We start from the raw sequence: 19,913 nt of genomic DNA on the forward strand, positions 1-19,913 counted from the left end.
GCTGGGTACCAAATTGTGTACTTTAATCTCTTCAAGTTGTTCATTTTGGCCACAACTTTTGCATTTTTGTAATATCACTTTCATTTTACGCAATGAAAGTACTAAAAAAAACTATTCTCCATACTTATAATGGCTGAGAAGCCGAGTGGTTATAGTGTTCGCCTTACAATCAAAAGGTCGCCGGTTCGGTCCTTAGAAATCAGAAGGAGTATGTTTTATCTACGCTTTTGGTTCGAAACTGGAGCCAGCTGTTCCTGATCATTGGTCTTTAAATAAATGATCCTGGCTAATTAAACAGCTGATCTTAGTCAGTAACAAAGCTACACAGATTATCAAATACAATTCTACACTCATCCTTCACTCATGTTTGGGTTAAAATACACATCTAGATGGCAGTCCAATCATAATGATTGTAGATTATTACAGTCACATATTACTTGTTTAGACAATTCTACCTGTTTACACATTTAAGTCTTCTCAAAGTATTCCAGCACAAATTGAGGTTAAAACGACTTACGAGGAAAATCCCTCCACCCCTCCATGCCACCAACATCCATTATTGACATGTACGTACAACGCCATATTTAAGTTGTTCAGTTATAGTATTATTCTTGTGGATGATGAAGGATCTAGGACCTTCCAGTCCAGACACCATCTGAGCTAATGGGATGGTTTCTTTGAGAAGATTGCTCTCCGTCACCAAATGACATTCCTCGGGTGGAACAAAGAGGTCCATGGCTCAGTGTTCAGTGTTCGTTTTGTTCAGGTGAATGTCATTAGGATTCAGTGAGCGACTGTCTTGGACAATGACTTCCTTCCGTAGCTCCCCAGAGTTCTGCTCGTACATCATCTCGTAGTCGGTGGAGCTGTGATGTAACGGGTACAATTGTGTTTGTATTGGTACCAAATGGATTTAATAGATCGGAAGAATATGTGCTTACAGAGTAGAAAATGCGCTATGATAAACCTACTAAATAAAGCTGCAGGAAAAAGAGTTCTGATATAGCCCACCTAAGAGGATAATACGGGGTGAGGGAATGAGTACTTGTAAACCTAAAAAAGGTCCATACAGAGTATAAAATGAGTTCTGATAACATCAAAAGAAGAAAAATATAAATAGAACGAGTACTAATAAAAAGAAGGATGATACAAAGTGGAAAATTACGTTTGGCACATTGAAATGGTATCCTACTATGGAAGAAATGTAACAAATAAAAGAAGAAGGGTACTACTTTGTTTCACCTGTATAAACTTGAACTGTTAAAGCTTTACTCTATGACTTGAGGGACCCTGCAAAGAAAAGTTGGCTTACTATGAGCTATGTCCAGAATTTAAGTCAACTCGTAATTTGTCCCATTTGGCAAAAATGAATAAAATCGTAATGTCTAAATGTAAGGTAAATAATTTACGAGAACATTTCTCATGAAGGATATATCGTCAGGTTACATGTGTGGTTGTTGTTACAAAATTTATGAGTCAAGTCCCCTGAACCCCATACATATGTTTGTAGTAAACCCATTGGTAGTGTCTTATTCCTATATATCGACTTCATACCTTAGCAAGGGTACAATCTAAATCGGACCCTTGCAATCACTAATATTTTGGTCTACCAGTTTGACTTTTTAGTATACCATTTTTTTATTAGTGGGAATTAAGACTATAAATTATATGAATGTGATTTGTAAAGTAACTCTTAATCTAAGAGAACCTATTCTATTTGAAAGTTTCACATTTATTTTGTTGGAAAGACAACTATGCCGAGATGGAATCTTCACAAACGTGCCATAGGCAGGTGAGAACTATAACGGGGTCAGATAGTAAAGTGTATTTATAAAATGTATGCCATGTGGCTATTTAAAGCACCGCACCGTGTCTTAGTCACTGCCACCACGCAAGATAGTGGGCGGCTGGGCGCTCCGATGAATGTTTCATTTTCATGTCGCTCCAAATCCGGCATTCCCCTTGCTCCACAACCCGACGTTCCCCTTTTCTACAATTGGAACAGATGGTTCCATATCCGTGGTTCACTCATTGGTAGTTAGCTGAATATTAAGTTTCACTTGAAAACATATACATACTTCTGCGAAGAGACCTTTTAAGTTATGCTAATATGATGATAGCATGTAGAGAAATCCAGATCTTTCGTAATACATCACTGAAAATCTTTTGCTATTTAAAAATCTACCCCTGTCTACACTGGCAATCTACCTCACCTATATTGAGAACTTACACTAAAATTATGAGAAAGATTTGCCTCTGTATCTACTTGACATTAGTTTACGCCGACAACTACCTTTTTCATACCGACCAGCTCTACATATTGTCATTGGTCATAGCGAAAGTCTACTACCCCTGTTCATACCGACCATCTAACTTGTCTGTTCACATAGAGGATAGAGGTATACTGACCATTCATCGATGTCAACAAGATATAAGTTTCAAAGTCCAAAAGTAGATAGCCGGTACAATCTACCTTTTGGCCTTTCCGACACCTGTACTTGTCGGTAACACAGTACCATGGGGTACTTTACAGTCAGGTACCACAGTACCAATTAAAGACAGAAGCCTCAGCGCGGCCGATAGCCTTGGCAAGGTGAGTGGTCTGTGGTCTCGCCAGATATGGCTGCTTCAACCTACTTTTGCACACTGCCATTTCCTATTTAGGCAGGTACCTACTCTAGTCACTCCAGTGGTCACAGCCTCTACTGGAGTTCGTGTTGCACTCAGTGCCTTATAGGTCTTGAGCTGCTGCATCTGTTACTTATGGCTTTGTGAATGTTTGAAAAATCAGATCTTTTGATGGTGCGATTCTGGTTCCCAGCTGTTCTAGAGCCCTGACTAATAAAACAGCTGATCAGTAACAAGGTTAAGGCGTTTTCATTCCATACTACACTTCCTTCGCTCATGCCCGTGTCAAAATACGCTTAGTTTCAGTCGGGTAACTATCTTAATTGATAATGTTTTAGACACGAATGTTCTATTTTTACGCGTCCCGTTTTATATTCGTGTGGGAATATTGGTTGGATTTTTCCAATCTTTTATCTCTTAAAACGTCTATCATACTTCGTTTTTTATATTTTTATAGATTGTTAATTTATTTTTCCTTTAAAAGTGGGTTCAATGGAAATTGGAAGGTGATACCAATATTGCTAAAACTTCTTTTCTAGTTGAGTTCTATAATAAAACGGCGTTGTTTGAGTAAAATTATGACTACAACTGAAAAAAAAAATCGGAATTTATACTTATTTCTTTGTCACCATCAAAGGCCAAAAACACCCAAATGGGTATTATCGTTTGATACATGCCAACAGTGAATGATAATTTTTCTACCTTTGAAGCTTTTACACACAATTTAATTAGCTTTATTTAATCACATATAATTTATCAAACTTAAAAACCAATTTGAGCACGAACTTGCTTAGAATTCGTGTAATTAACACAGACATGTAGTTACACAATTAGTTGCATGTAATTAGGTAAGTTACAAAAATGCAAGTAATAGAAAAATGTGATAAATTTCTCCTTTTATAGAGACTAAAAGTAGATTCCAACGTTAAATATTTACGTCCAATCTCTAACTTGGCGAAAATAATCATAATAAAGCTTATTTCCGTTCGCAACTTCGAGTGACTAAGTTAGAAGAGCTAGCAAAGTAAACTCTGAGAAAAAATCGTGGAAAGAAAACTGGCTCAACAAGTAACTTTACACAGTGAGCCGTATAATCCAAGTGTTGGGGAAGCCTCTTGAAAGTATCGTAGGAAGAGGGTGGATCTGCCCCTTGGTGTAACACGGGCTAATTACAAGCTATCTTGTTACATGAGGGGTGCAAAAGGGTTGTCCTTTTAAGTAAAATTACATCGTGTCCTCAGCTGTTGCTGTAGGGTTTGGTACAAATCCTGTACTCTACAAGTAACATGTACTCCTGTCTGTATTCTGTCATAATCTGGTACAAGCTACAATTTGTGTACATTTGAACAGTTTTTAAATTGGCATATAATTTTCTGCAAGCTTTAATAATAGTTTTTCATCTAAAATAATGTAATCGTCTAATATTTTACGCTTGAAGATAGTGTGTTGTTTTCCCTCTTAAGTTAGTTATCATCCTCTGTATGAAATTATGCAAAACTCCCGAAAATGTTTTTTTATATAATTTTGTAATTTGTTTGGTATATTATTGTTATTCTGTATTCTGAAGAAAGCTTTTTTAATATTCACATAAATTAACATAAGATTGATCTACTACAATATAAGATACAAATTCGTTACTAAATGTTGGTAGTATTCTTTGGTGTACGTACAAGCGTGGCTGTTTATGATTATCTTTTTCACATTTTCACCAAACTGTTGAAAATGATGCGTCAACATAAAATGTATGTAACGAAATCCGATGTTAACTGCTAGATTAATGAATATTTATGGTACAGACCAATGAATAAATTATTTTGTGTATGATATGATAGTGAATCTGTATAGACTTAGAAATAGATACACCTTAATCTATGAAACATATTCTCTCTAAATGTATGTAAAGAAATCGATTTTGCCTACTAAATAAATGAATATTTATGATATCAGATTAGTGAATATTTGTGATACAGACAAATGGATAAATTATCTTATGAATGTGATGACGAATCTGTGATAGACTAAGAAATAGTTCAGCCTTAATCCATGAAAAATGTTCTTCCTGAACTCAGCTCATGTTAGAATATCACATTTCTCTGTAGATGCAGCCAGAGATGGATGTAACAATGACATGGCGTGTTTGACATTGATATAGTGAAGTTGCTTCTGTGTTGACGTATTATTATGTCATATCGCACTTGTACGCATTCTTTATTGAACTTCGCCAGTCAAAAGTGATTTACGAACAGGCGGAATAAAACTTACATTTTTAGTGACCACGTCAATCAAGGAAAACGCCTTTATGAAAAAGCCGTTCGTAAACCCATAGAATGTGATAAGGCTAGAATCGAACCCGTAGTCCGACACTCCGTTTTTTTATTTGGAATGAACTAGCAGATTGCATTTACGAGACAAATAATCCCCTACTGTTGCGTGTTATAGTAAAGCAAACTTCCTTCTCCACCATCAGTGTACACTGTAGAGTAACGTGCGGCAAAGTTAATAACCGCTAGCGCACTATCGACCTTCTCGTGTTTCGCGTGCATGTCTTTTACTGAATCTGTTTATTTTTATTTATGCTGAGACCGGCTGAATTAATCTGTCTCGGAAAATCATATACCGGGTGCGGCAAAAGTCAGTATACCGAAAAAGCAGTTAAACTGTAGCTAGCATTAAACATAACTATAAAAGTATAATTTTAATGTACCTGTTAGAGAAGCTGCTCAATGTGACCACCATCATTGTCTATACACTTGTAGCACCTTTTCAACACCGACTTACACATTTTGTTGCATAGTTGTGGTGTGAATAAAACATCAAAATGTTCCGTTATCAATTCTTTTAAATGTTTTCTCAATTTTCGGAAGTAGGCCACTTTTTGAAGTTGAAGGAGTTAGATTTTCGTAAAACGCTAAGAAGTGTCTTATAGAAAATTTAATTCCGAACCTACGATTTTTCCTCAAATCCCTTCTAGCTCTTACCGTTTTCGAGCTACAGCCGTTTAAAAAAAACCTGTTTTTCCCAAAAAACGGGGGTTTTAATGGAATTTTTTGGGGGGTTGCATTTTGAAAATGTAACTTTTTGGGATTTTCCTGGTGGTTTGGGACCTAGACGGACCTCCACAAAAAATCTCAAGTACCTAATCTTTTGTATACCTGATCAGTGAGTTAATATTGTATATATTGACGCTCAACGGTCTGCAGCGGTACGCTGACTTTTGCCGCACCCGGTACTGTAAAGTGGCTATATTTTTTAATATCAAATTAAATAATCGTGACACGTTTGACGGCTATGTCATGTTGTAAGCTGTAAGGGGTAAGTTAATCGTAGTTAAGGATATTTTGGATTCAGAGATATTCACAAAGTGTAATGTCCAAAGTGTGATGTTTCAAAAGTCGTACGGTTCGGCTCGTGTCTAAGCTAATAGCTTGATACCTAAGAGGATACAGTGCTTGCTTGATAATCAGACGGTTGTCGATTCGGTCCTCAGAAAATCAGTTGCTTTTTGAAAGTTTGGTACCGACCCAGTTGTCCTTGGTCATTGGGCAAAGCATAAATCATCCTGAGCAAAAGAAAGCTGTTATCTAATTTAGCCACCCCTTTTCCTTAAATTCATTCAGGGTTGTTCTGAAATACACTGGTGTGGAGGGGGAGTGGGTTATAAAAATCGAAATGAAAAAGAATAAAACATCATAAAGTATTTTTTTGAATTTGATTGGTTTACATTGCGTATTAGGACCACTGAAAAAATCTCGATTGCTTGATGACGTCGTTATTGCATTGTTTAGTACACTGAGGGTTAACCATGATTGTGTAATCTGTATACAGTACTTGTTTATTTAAAAACCTCTCCAACACCGCCAGCTTAGTCATGTAACGCAGTTTGGCCACGTACCGGTGACTCAGTAGCGATACTTACACGTCCCTGTGACTCAGTAGCGACACTTACACGTACCTGTGACTCAGTAGTGAAACATTCACGTACCGGTGAATCAGTAGCAATACATACACGTATATGTGACTCAGTAACGACACATACACGTAGATGTGACTCAGTAGCGAAACATTCACGTACCGGTGAATCGGTAGCTATACATACACGTATATGTGACTCAGTAACGACACATACACGTAGATGTGACTCAGTACCGTCACATAAACGTAGCCTATCTGTGACTCAGTAGCGGTACCTACACGTACCTGTGATTCGCTAGCGTTTCGTGTACGTGTCTGTGACTCAGTAGCGAAACATTCACGTAGATGTGACTTAGTGGCGTCACATAAATGTACCTGTTACTCAGTAGCGATACAAACACGTATTTGTGACTCGGTAGCGATTCATACACGTACAACTGTTATTCTTGTCATCCTAATATCAACGCAGTAAACATTACGTCACCGTTTTATCAGCATGCAAGTGTATCACCGTTTGTTCGCATACTTGTAATGGTCATACCTATACGGACAGAAAATGTTATAGACAAAAGAAATGCAGTTTATTTTCCTATGCTGAATGAAATTGTTGCTTATTATATGTTATGGTTGGAGTATGATCGTTTCAACACCAATTACATGTCAAAAGTGATCGGCGTTTTCCGCGTGATGTGACTCAAAAGCTATGAGCTAAGTTATGTTACTCATTTTATCCGAACTTGAACTGAATTGGTTGTGTCACCATTTTTACTAGTAAACAAGTGTTTTCAAGAATTACAATTTTATAGGTTTCTCTGAAGTTCCTCTAACAAAATGACGTAATCGTGACGAGTGTTTCAGGACGTCCTTGACATGACGTAATGTATTAGTCACGAAAGGACAAGGGTGAATGAATTTTAGTCGAGGGTGAATAATGTCGCTTTAAATAAAATATTGTGTTTTAAATAAATAACATTAAATAATTTTTGCTATGACCGTTTTTACTGTCAATTACTCAATGAATAATAGTTATACTTACTTAATTGACAATAATAATTGAAAGAATCCAAATGTTTCCAAGACAATAGTTTTGCTGATATCACTAATTAATTCAATTCAAACTTTGTACGTATGCTTTCTATTGCTCGTTAAATAACGGGATTTTCTGACAAAAAGTGGCAAGAATAAAATGCTGTATAGATTGTTGAATACACGGATAAGCAAAGAAACACCGATAAATCTTAACTTTAAATCACAGAAGTTTGAGTGAAAAGTAAATCTACAAAACAACGTTAACATTCTCTGGTCCGAATAACAGTCAACAAGATTCCTAGCGCTATCTTAAGTGGCTTTCCTTTCACAGTCAGTCCAATCTTGTTTACCTAAGTTTTATCTTTGATTTTCCTAGAACCCATTCAGAACTTTCCGTTTGCTTTTTTAACTAATGATAGCGACCACCCAAGAACATTTTCTTGCTATACTTTAAATTGTGGTATGTTTTAAAGTATTGAATCCTACTTTTATACTGGAGTTAATTTTCCTACTGCATATTGAAGATTTAAATTGTTAAATAAACTGTTACCTGTTCAATATCGTTTTAGATTCCTGTTTACAAATGAAAATCCTTTGAATATTCGTTTAAAAATACGAACCACGTTAACTATTAAATGCTCTTAACCTCAAGTTTTGATCGCAATAACAATTTATATACACCACACTATAATTTACCAATGGAAGTGACAATCCCATACCTATTACACCGGTAATTGAAAGTAACAAGTATGGACCCAAGAACATTCCCTGGGGAAACCCTCACATAATTGTGTTTGAGAAGGATGAAGGCACCAACTCAATCCTTAGTCCTATACGATCAATACTGATACTATACATAGACCATGTACACTGTATAACAATTTGACATTGTAATACTGTATGTAGTATGCATTAGCGTGACTTGACTTATTTCCGTGAGTTCCTAGGTGGAACATAGGGCCTCGACGAAATCTCGCCACCCGTCTCGATCCTCAGCAAGTGCCTTGGCCTGTCTCCACGTCAGCTGTCTTCTTGCTAGGTCTCTTTCTATGGTTCTCCTCCATGTTGTTTTTGGCCTGCCCCGCTTTCTGTTTCCCTGCGGATTCCAGTCTAGTGCCTGTCTTGCTATACAGCTCTGCGGCCTTCTGAACGTATGGCCAATCCATCTCCACCTTCTTCTGGTGATAATCTTTTTGATTGGTTCTTGCTTGGTTATCATCCAAAGATCTTCGTTTCTTATCACATTAGGCCACCAGATTTTCAAAATGTACCGCAGGCACCTATTGACATATGCTTGTAGGCTTTGCACTTCTGTGTTGTTAATCTTCCAGGTCTCACAGCCATATAGCAAGACAGACATGACATTGGAGTTGAACAGTCTTAATTTTGTCTTCCGCAGAATCTGCCTTGATGTCCACACAGGGCGTAGTTGGGCAAACGCTCCCTTGGCCTTCCTAATTCTGCTTTTGATATCTAGGTCTGTTCCTCCATCCAGTCCTACCATGCTACCAAGGTAACAAAACTGAGTTACGCTCTCAATGTCTTTGTTGTGTAGCTGCAAGACTTGATTGTTACGTGCATTTATACGCATTTCCATGGTCTTCCTTCCATTTATTTTAAGCCCAACATCTGAAGCTTCTACACGGAGATCATTTAGTTTCATTTCAATGTCACGGAAGCTTTCTGCAAGGAGACATAAGTCGTATGCATTAGCGTACTCGATCAAATATTACATTAACTTCTTGGTGTCCGATGTTTTTACTTGTACATCTATAGTTTGTTCATAGACACGATTCGCCTGGTGAACTTTTCATCGAGAAAGTAACTGACGATGTTGGTTTTGACTAACCATTTCAGTGGAGATTATAACGAATGACTTTGGTATGCTTTTTAGTTTAAATTACTAAGAGCTCAACAAACATGACGTAAACCTCGGTGACACGAAGCAGAAGTGCTAAAATAAACAAAGCGACCATCGTCCGCTAATATTTCACACCGTCGTCCCCAAAATGTCGCAGGAAATATGGGACAAGTGGCTCCACTCCAACCGATACGCAAATAAACTGAAAACATTTTGACATGGACGACTCTTTCAGTTTGAAACTCGAAATGCCAAAAGTTTGTAATTCACCTCTGAACCCCCAATGGTCTGTGTTAAACTTTCTGAAAGGAATAATGTTATTCGTAAAATATTAAAACGTGTGTTGTGATGAACGATATTACAATAGTCAAAATAATCACAGAGAATATAAGAACTACAAATGAACTATATTTAAGGATCTAAAGAGGTTTAATTAATTAACACGTCTCATTTGACAAAGAAAACAATTATTATCAAGAAATCGCTGTGATTTTTTCAAAAAAGAAACTAAAAAAATGTTCCTTAAAATTTATTTGAGAAAATTGTAATTTCAGGAATAATTATGTTTTGAATAACTTCTTAATTAATCAGTTTTGATGACTTATTGTGTAGGGTAAAAAAACTGTTCCGATATTAAAATGTCTACATTTTTTAGTATTTCACTTTTGACATCTTACATGAATTTAAGTTAAATTGTTTAGATATATGTTTTTAAAATAATTCAAAACCAAGCGAAGTTTAATTGATCCTGGTGACTTTAGCACATTTAAGAACATTATACCAAATTTTCACCTTTACATTTAATCAAATGTCCTTTCAATTAAATCGAGCTGAAAAGCAATGGACATAACAGATTCCGGTGCTGCATTATGTCCTACACGCCCCCTCTAGGTTTATGGCCCCAACCGAGTCATTCAACTCAGCATCGACCCTGGTGGTGAGTGTGCGCGCTACCCCTAGCAACCCACCCTACCCACAAACCCCGTACCCATTCACCGGAACATGGGAAGCCTAACAACCTATGTTTGTGAAACCAATTCTGTAGTAGCAGATATACCTGTTTTGAATATGGATGTTTTGTTAGTTTACACAAGTGGAGTTTAGAAATTTAAAAATCGGATACGGTTTTGAGGAAGAAAGTGGTCGAAACTTTTATTTTTTTACGGCGGGGATTGAACCCGCCTTCACGCAATAAAGTTTGAGATACAAACCTAAAGGGTAGTAACACCAACACACACCATTAACATTTCAAAAAAGAAATTACGCTTTTATGTTTTATGGCAGTGAAACAAATTACAGTTAAGTATACCATGCTTTACTCCCCATCCGTATTGCCAGCATATTATGAGTGTTTTCCTTGCATATTCGATTGATTGACATGTTTTTTTTTTTAATTCTCTCATCACACAACCATATTTACTTCCAAGTTTTTTTGCAATATATCCTACTTGGTATCGCCCTTTCGTTCCTTACATCTTCCCAAGATATGCAGAAATCGCACCTTTTTATGCTTTGAAGACCCTTTTTCACAATCTTTGGTTCATTTTTCAACGTTTTTCGCTTTCTTGGCATCGCTCTGTTCTTTTAGGCCTAGTTATATTTTGAATACTCATTGACTTGCGTATGAACAACTATGAACCAACAGTAGAGGGGCTGTAGTCTCTTGTATGATATTTTTATTTTATTTTAAACATACTATCACATTCTCGACTTCTACCTTGCATAAGTATGACTTACACTTCATGCAGTCTAATACACTTCTCCTCGACTGTTAAGATATGCATATTGCGGGGGTGTAAACTGTATTGACCGGACAAGGTCAGACCTTGTCTTAGGCAGCGATTTGCTCTTTTTCCTCCATTAAACTGTCTCAGGCCAGACAAGACTTGCCCTTCACTTTCCAATGTATGACCGCTTAATGTACAAATCGACCCCACTCTTGTCTTTGCTAACTAATGCCTGTAAAAAGATATCGTGCTTGAAATATATTTCGTATATAAATAATTTTAAAGAGCTTTAAGAATAAATAATATTCAAAGAAAGAAAGAAAATTCAAAAAGAAAATTCAAAATATTGTAAATTTTAAATTCTCGTGTAATTCTTATGGGGAATGTAAACTATTTTAGTTTAATGGTTTATGGAAGTATTTTGATCAAACTTGACCAACCTATTTATTTTATACTAAGCTATTAATATTTTACTAAAAAACACGCTTTATTAGGTACCCTCCTTGTGGCAGCGTACTTAGGTAATTTTTAAACCTAGTGTTATTTTTAAGTAGATTTATATTACAATCTAATCAGGCAAATGCAAATGCGCTTAGTCTGTAGGTTTGCTGCGGTGGATATATTCTTAAGTTTATGAACGCCAAGATGTATGTAAGATACTAAAAGCGTTAATTCACCTTAGAACTTGTTGAGTATGATGAGGTTTGTTGTGCATAATAATCTCAACCACGAGTAGATTACATCAACAAAGAAGGGCTCAGTTATTCAGAAAAGTTATTCATCTCTTCCATGACGTTTATTTAATGTCCATTATAATTTTGAGAAAACAATATCCCTATGTAGGCTACACTTTTATACAAAACGGCCCCTATCTGGTAAGATGAATAACCAAACTGGTGAACCAACTCAATCTCCCCTTGCAGATAGAATTTCCCTGATGATCATCGGAATTCCCTGTGAATCGTAGGGCGGGGAACAAGATCTAAGAATACACTGTCCCCTTCCATCGTTCGGGTTCTAGCAGGAATTTTGAAACAACACCAACCCAAACTCATTTATCAATTAGGAGTGACACTTCTTAACTTATCTTTGTTTAAAATGAGAAACTGAATGTCCAATTCACAGACATTTCAAGCTTGAACTAGCTGTTTCTGAGAAGTCTGATTTTTACAAGTTTTTAAAGGTGTAGGGTGAAACTGATTTTTGCTATAAAAATGGTTGAAAATTTGTTCAATAGAATTGAGCGTGTATATACGGCTTTTAATGGAACACATTGAAAAATAAAATCGACGATAATACAATAAATATAAAGAGAAATATTGATTTAAAGAAATTGTCCCCCTGAAACCTGTAACTTTTTTTATGAACTATAAATTTTCTCAGATATTCGTGGTTTATTGAATTTATAAAGGTAATGAAATTCGATAAAAATGCCCTCGTAGTATAAAAGGTTATATTACGTACACATGTTTATATTATGTTAATGCGTTTATTATTTTATCTTTTGCATGATTTGCCATTCAAAGCAGGTTACTTAATTTAACTATTTCAGCGGTGCAAAATGTGGGACTTCTCACCTGGATAGATGATGTAGAAAGATATTAGTCATCTATCATGTATCCCAAAGTTAATATTATTTTCTTTTTTCAGGAAACAGTAAAGACTCGAAGAAAGATCAGCTGTCTCCCACCCAGGCGTTTGGGCCAAATGGTAAGTAATTTTTACTTACTCAAACTACGTTGAAAATTTGTTTTGAACAGTTAGGTTCTAACAAATATTTTTTCTATTTAAAAAACACTTTTTAATTTTTAGGTAAGTTTTTTTAATTATATCGTTAGGACAAAACGTGTTTTGTACGGATATTTTGGCTTTCGCAGCTAATTTGGCGATATTCCTAATGCAACCTACAGTAGTTTGTTTGTAATCTCAAACTGTGCCAAAACTTGGAATATTTTCCTAATTGGTCTTCTTGACTTTCTCCTCCATTTAAGAAAAATTAAAAACGTGGTAATAACGGAATACACTAACCCGACGTCACTTGGACCTTTTAGTGTAAATAGTGATAATGGATATCGATTTTGATTTTTGGTAAACTATTCCAGTTGAAATAAATTCAGTTGATTGGAAATTCGATTGAATTTTCTTAAAGAACAGTTTGTACGTCTAATATCACTCCAAATCTGATAGATTTATTTTGGTGTCGATAAATTTGTATTTTGTTGAATACATGGCGACCAATGTATAGGTTCTTTTCTAAATTCCTATATTTCAAATCACTCAATTTGCCTCGAACTTTTCCGTTTGGTAATTTTAAACGAGTGTTTTGGATCCTACCAAATACAAAATTAGGAGTCATAAAGAAGAAAAATGTATACAAATATGAACTGTATTAACCTTACTGTACTAACCCCGACTAAGGATAGATTTCCAACAGGGATTTCATAACTAGTGCACGGTTAAGATGTGGACACAAGTGATATTTTAGAACTAAAAGTCTGATAACTTTTATTGACAGATAAATCATTAGTTCACCAGTTATCAGAGTTAATTATCCCAACAATGGTTTGTCCGATCTCTACTATCAGGACTATCTAGATCTCAAGTCATAGGTCAATTCATCATCAAGTGTTGAACAGATCTCAATTTAAGAGCTCTCCACAGCATTGGTGTGAACAGATGATTGTCTTGAAATAAGGTCAATTAAGTTTGTTGAGTTCTTGGAAAGAAACTTCATTAAATTTAGTTTCATTAGCCGATGAAGAAAATTTGTATAACTTAACTATGTGACTCAATCAAAATAGTAAACTGCAAATATATTAATAAAAAATATATATAGAAATTTATAGAAAATTATAGCCTTTATAAATATATAAACTTTAGTCTAAAAATGTTGCTACAGTAGTTTATTTGATCTGTTGTTAGTCATTGGTGCGAAAAAGTGTGGTCCTGAAATAAATTAAATGCATACGTTCTAGTAAATATATTTCAATACCGTATTGTATAGTTGAGTTAAATTTTTGAACAGTTTAATGGGAAATATTGGTAGTAGGATAGATTAATTATTCTTTCTAAACTATTCCTTTTTACCATGTGGTTTTGGTGTTAAAAGTAGGTTATGAAATTTACATAACAACGCATTGATTTGATCTGTAGTTATATTTATTTACTTTTTTCGATTATAAACAAAACACGAATACATAATATAAATGACCATTTAGATAAATTACCGATAGTGTCTCCAAAATATAGCCTAGAGGCATTTTGTAGCTGCTTATGTACAAATTAAATGCTTAAGCAGCTTACACTTTTGTTTTAAATTGAAATAATTTACAGTCTACACACCTTCCAACCATCTTAAACCACCCTAACTTAAAATTAAACATAAGACATTTTGCGTGTATAAAATTAAACAAAAAGTATCCCAAAATAAATTGTTTCGCTTTATGTAATAAAATATTAGGCTCTTTCTGGTTTTCACGAATAAAATTAAGAGACGTTTTCAACGGATTTACTTATCTCCCATGATATTTTATGGTTTAATCTAATTACTGTATCTACTACAGCCAACCAACGCTCATCGATTTGAAAATCAAATTGTGCCAAAGGTTAATCGACATCAATCCATCAATCATACCAGATGATGTTTGCAACGACAGACAGCTGATCACCCCTACGCTACACTCTACACACCCACACCAATTATCAACCTTTTTCCGTATTATTTTTATTGGAACGTTCGTGTAAATTTTTGTTCTCACAATTATATTTCCTACTTTTGAGTAATGATTTTGATTTTGAGTTACGTTTGATTGTCGTCCGTGTATTTTATGTGAGATTCCAAGTCCAAGCCAATTGCATGGATTTTGTGAAGGAAGGTTCCAAATCCATAACACTAAAACCATTTAAATGATAACAATGAAAAACTATCAAAGTAATCAATTATTTTTTAATAGATTTTTACTAAGTTTTCAAATATTAATAGTTAATTTTAATATCCCAAATTCTATTTTGGAATACTCGTTGATTGGCTCAACATTATTATACTTTTTGTATATAAAAAGATAAGTTATAACACAAATGACAGTAAATTTAGTCGAAGTTAAAAAGATGCACAGGTTTACTATGGTTATATCCTAGAAGCTTAAAAATATTTTGTTTAAAAAATGTGGTTGCTATTTAAAAACCTACGCTATGTTAACTGTTCAATTACCTTAATACGTTGTCAAACTCCCTCAAATGTGTTTCCGAACTATAAATCCGTTCAAAGTGTTGATGAACAACCTACAACATGGATGTTGGCGATAAGGACCTCTAGTAGACTTACCCGATTTCACCCATAAATTATGCAGTAGAACTTTCGCAGTTAAAACTTTTAACTACTCTTTATATTTAGTTTACAGGCTAAATGACAGTAACTAAGATTGATACTCTTATCCGTGGCCACTTCAAAAAGATTGAATAAGAAATAGCTGTAATATTAGGAATTTTATTTTTTAAATGGGACCCCATTTTACAACTAAAATCCTAATATTTCAGCTATTTCTCATTTAATCTTCTTGAACTTGGTATCGTTTGATAGGGAATTAAAAATCCCAAATGAAAGTATTCTTGACATATTTTTTCATAAAATCCATAATTTTTTGTAATTTAAGTTAAAAGAATTAAATGGATTTTTTCTAACATGGGTCCCTTTAACTTTAACATACATGCCAAGTTTCATAAAGATCGGTTGAAAACATTCAAAGATAAAAATTTTTATGTAAAAAATAAAAATGGCGGATATCTGGATAACGAAGCGATTTTGGAAAAAATGTTGTTCTTGATTTTCTCTTTATTTTGACCCAAGGAATCACTACGTATTATAGCATGGTCCCACATTTTTTGAACACCCTGTATAAATATCCGCCCTCTCTTACTCTTATATCCGCCCTTAGAGGAAGTATATAAGAGAAGAGTCACAAGACGATACTCTTCTATATAATTATTTTACTAGCTTCAGCCACGTTCAAGTTTAACCAATTGTTTTTAAACTAAGTAAACTTTTGACTTTGTTACATCATTGTTTAAGTTCGTTCACCAAAATTGGTTTCGATAGTGTAAAGGTGTAAAGTGTGTGTGTAAAGGTGTAAAGGGTTCGATAGTGTTTAAAGTCATACTCTGAATACTTTCTTTATTGAATAAACTACATATTTTCGTAACTGATCCCTCAAACTTTATAAGATATTTATCATTTTTATGACGTTGGTTAGTGGTTAGAGTCCATCGTGAATTTGTTTTTGTGGAAATTCGAAAAACGTATTGCCTCTGGAAAAGCGACAAGGAAAAGAGACCTACAGTTTATTGTAGAATCCGAACCACTTTTGCCTTGTAATTAACGAATGGTATAATTTATTATAAAGATAGCACTGCGGATAGTCGTAGTACTCGCTAGTCCACACCAGGGAGTATTTTCAATGTAGCAAACTATACCAAGCAAATTTAGTGTTTGTGATAAATGTCTTTATTATTTAAATACCTGTTATTTTCCCAGATTGTAAATCAAATTGCTCGGTTGTAAATGCGAAGTGGTCCGGAATCCAGGGCAGTAACTGTTATTACACTTATTATTGTCGGAGACTCTGCAAAGGCATGTGGATGGGCGAGTTTTGCCGAGTGGGCGCAAAAAGGGCGCCAAGACTCACCGGAAGTGTGATGACGTCATGGTTGTCTCGGGTTGCACCTCCTGCTTCATTTCTTGGATCTCCTCGTCTCGGAAATACCTTGCAACTTGCAACATCTTGCGGACGTCGGCTAGCAACATCCAAGTCCGAAGACACGGTTTTGTCCACCAGTCCCACATTGTATACTGGTTTTTAATTTTATATGTTAATGTGAAGAGTTGTGTTTACTCCAGTAGACAACTTCAATTTTTTTAGAAGAAGGCTATGTATTTGAATGTTTCTCCTCCATTTTATCCAACTGCTAAGCGCAATTTTTTGAAAATTTTCTAAGCGACATACCACAAAAATTATGGATTAAACTTGCTAAATTATTTATATGTTGTAATTATTGAACCAATCGTGATGTCAACTTTTACGTCAAGTTATCTCTTCAAACATATTTTTCAGCTAAAACTGTCATTTAACATGTGAATATTTCGTTATCATGAGATAGGGACGTGTCTAAGGAATATCTTAACTTGATTTGAGAATGCAAGATGTTTTTTTGTTCTTTCTACAATTACATCAACATTATGAAGTTTGTAAAGAATAAAAGTCCAATTACAATTCGCATATACCACCGTGACAGATTGTGTATACAGTATTGACGTTTGCAGTAGCACAGCTGGTGTAAGCTTGTTCTAGAATTTATCTGCCATTAATTACTCGACTGCGTGACTCAAGCTATAAACGCGCTGTTCTCGACTCTGCTTTCATCTCTAGTGTAACATGTTCTAATTTGCCAATATCTGAATCATTTATGCCTATGTAAGGTCAGAAGTGGCATAAACTGTTCAAAATTATTCAAAATAACCGTTATCGATTAGTTCCGACAATTGGTAACACTGCGTTGAGACACTAGACGATATTAAAAATCTGTGAGTTATGAATTTGTTCCGACAATTGGTAACACTGCGTTGAGACACTAGACGATATTAAAAATCTGTGAGTTATGAATTTGTTCCGTCGATTGGTAACACTGCGTTGAGACACTAGACGATATTAAAAATCTGTGAGTTATGAATTTGTTCCGACAATTGGTAACACTGTGTTGAGACACTAGACGATATTAAAAATCTGTGAGTTATGAATTTGTTCCGTCGATTGGTAACACTGTGTTGAGACACTAGACGATATTAAAAATCTGTGAGTTATGAATTTGTTCCGACAATTGGTAACACTGTGTTGAGACACTAGACGATATTAAAAATCTGTGAGTTATGAATTTGTTCCGACAATTGGTAACACTGTGTTGAGACACTAGACGATATTAAAAATCTGTGAGTTATGAATTTGTTCCGACAATTGGTAACACTGTGTTGAGACACTAGACGATATTAAAAATCTGTGAGTTATGAATTTGTTCCGACAATTGGTAACACTGCGTTGAGACACTAGACGATATTAAAAATCTGTGAGTTATGAATTTGTTCCGACAATTGGTAACACTGTGTTGAGACACTAGACGATATTAAAAATCTGTGAGTTATGAATTTGTTCCGTCGATTGGTAACACTGTGTTGAGACACTAGACGATATTAAAAATCTGTGAGTTATGAATTTGTTCCGTCGATTGGTAACACTGCTGGTGATAAATGATAAGACTCTTGTCGCTTTCCGCTCTGATAACCGAGATTGGAGGTTTGTATTGTTTTGTCTTCTTCCCGCTCAACACCAAGTTTTGACCATAGAAATTACTTTCAAATGTTTTAACTTTTCCTCTAAAGGGTCGTTTTACATTTTTATGAAGTCTGGATTATCATCTCTCGGTGTAAGGTACAAACTCTGCAAGAGAGGCTAAATGCTGTACACAGTTTTTTTTTAACGCAACGTAAATTGCAAATACAGTCCCGAGAGACGATGTTTGAGGACGAACAAATCTCATATGCTGGTAGCCCTGATTTCTTTACTTTATTGCAGATCAGCTGTAATGCATTGTTGGCTACAAATGAAATTTAGGATTTATTGTGAATTATACTCAACATAGTGCTTCGCAAGATAAAAGAGGCTGTATTGTAGAAGTATACATACAATCTTTTTTTTTTGCTAAGACAGTTTTAAAATTAAGTTTCCATGTGTGATTCCAGTCTCCAATAAATCAACAATTTATAGACTGGCTAAACATTTAAGAAAGCCGGATCTGCAAAAACAAAAAAAAAACTTAGGCCTACTCTGCATATATACTTTTTGATCTTGCGAAAACACCTTGTGGAGTCTTGCTCTTATTCACAATCACAATACTGTCACGCATGTCAGCTGATAGACAAATTAAGAAAAAAGAAACAAGACCTCTTCTTATTTCTTTTATCGCTAATATTGTATTTTACAAAATCTTTAACAACTCAGTCTAACTATTGACTTTGGAATGCCACAAGTAACTTCTACTACAAAATAGGTCTGTTTTGAAATTCGTCCGATGCGATGATTTTGACGAGATGTTTTGACATTGAAGAGAAAATGTTAAAGGTCAATTTAATCTGTACTCTTTGGTTAGTTAACCAAACAACAGCTCTTTTGGTTAGCAACAGTCCCAAATGAAAATGTCCAATGGGTCAATGGTCCGATGAGATGAGAATCAACGCACCTTCCAGAACGTTTCTGGTAGAATGGTCGTTTTATTGCCTCTGGTAATGGATTTCTAATCATCATAAAACATTGGAAATGTGCCATTATGAGCCGTGAATCATGTAGGCACGTTACTGATCGTGAATGGATGATAAAGCTACTAGATTGACTTAGTCCATCGTTATCATTCGTCGTAAAACAAACAATTCTAATTAATTACTCATAGGTTCATTGAGACAACTTTTTTGTATTTTTTCTATCACTTTTGAAGCTTTTGGCAAGGGTACGATTGATCGTAATTGATTATACCTGACTAATTATTATTTCAAATTTATATTTCACATTTAAATAAATAGCTAGACAATTTATTTATTTTCATAGAGAACTAAGAATGGTTACCTATCAAGTAGTTTCCTGATTACATTGAGCATATTTTATTTATTAAATTCACTCTTTAACGCTATGTATGCATCATTCGTTAAATTTATTTAA

The 19,913-nt window shown here is 34.9% G+C and overlaps 1 protein-coding gene across 2 annotated transcripts in view; it reads left to right on the forward strand.

The window, feature by feature from the left end:
• LOC128999445 (uncharacterized) overlaps positions 1–19,913 on the forward strand; it is a 404,276-nt gene that overhangs the window by 378,074 nt on the left and 6,289 nt on the right. For both annotated transcript variants that reach the window (XM_054425975.1, XM_054425976.1), the window contains one exon: positions 12,808–12,867. In XM_054425975.1, the coding sequence (XP_054281950.1) occupies positions 12,808–12,867 (60 nt within the window). The remainder of the gene's footprint in view (positions 1–12,807; positions 12,868–19,913) is intronic.

The sequence above is a fragment of the Macrosteles quadrilineatus genome, unplaced genomic scaffold (genome assembly GCF_028750875.1).
Source record: "Macrosteles quadrilineatus isolate MER2022 unplaced genomic scaffold, UCM_ALF_1.0 Scaffold_8__2_contigs__length_117827958, whole genome shotgun sequence".
NCBI lineage: Eukaryota > Metazoa > Arthropoda > Insecta > Hemiptera > Cicadellidae > Macrosteles > Macrosteles quadrilineatus.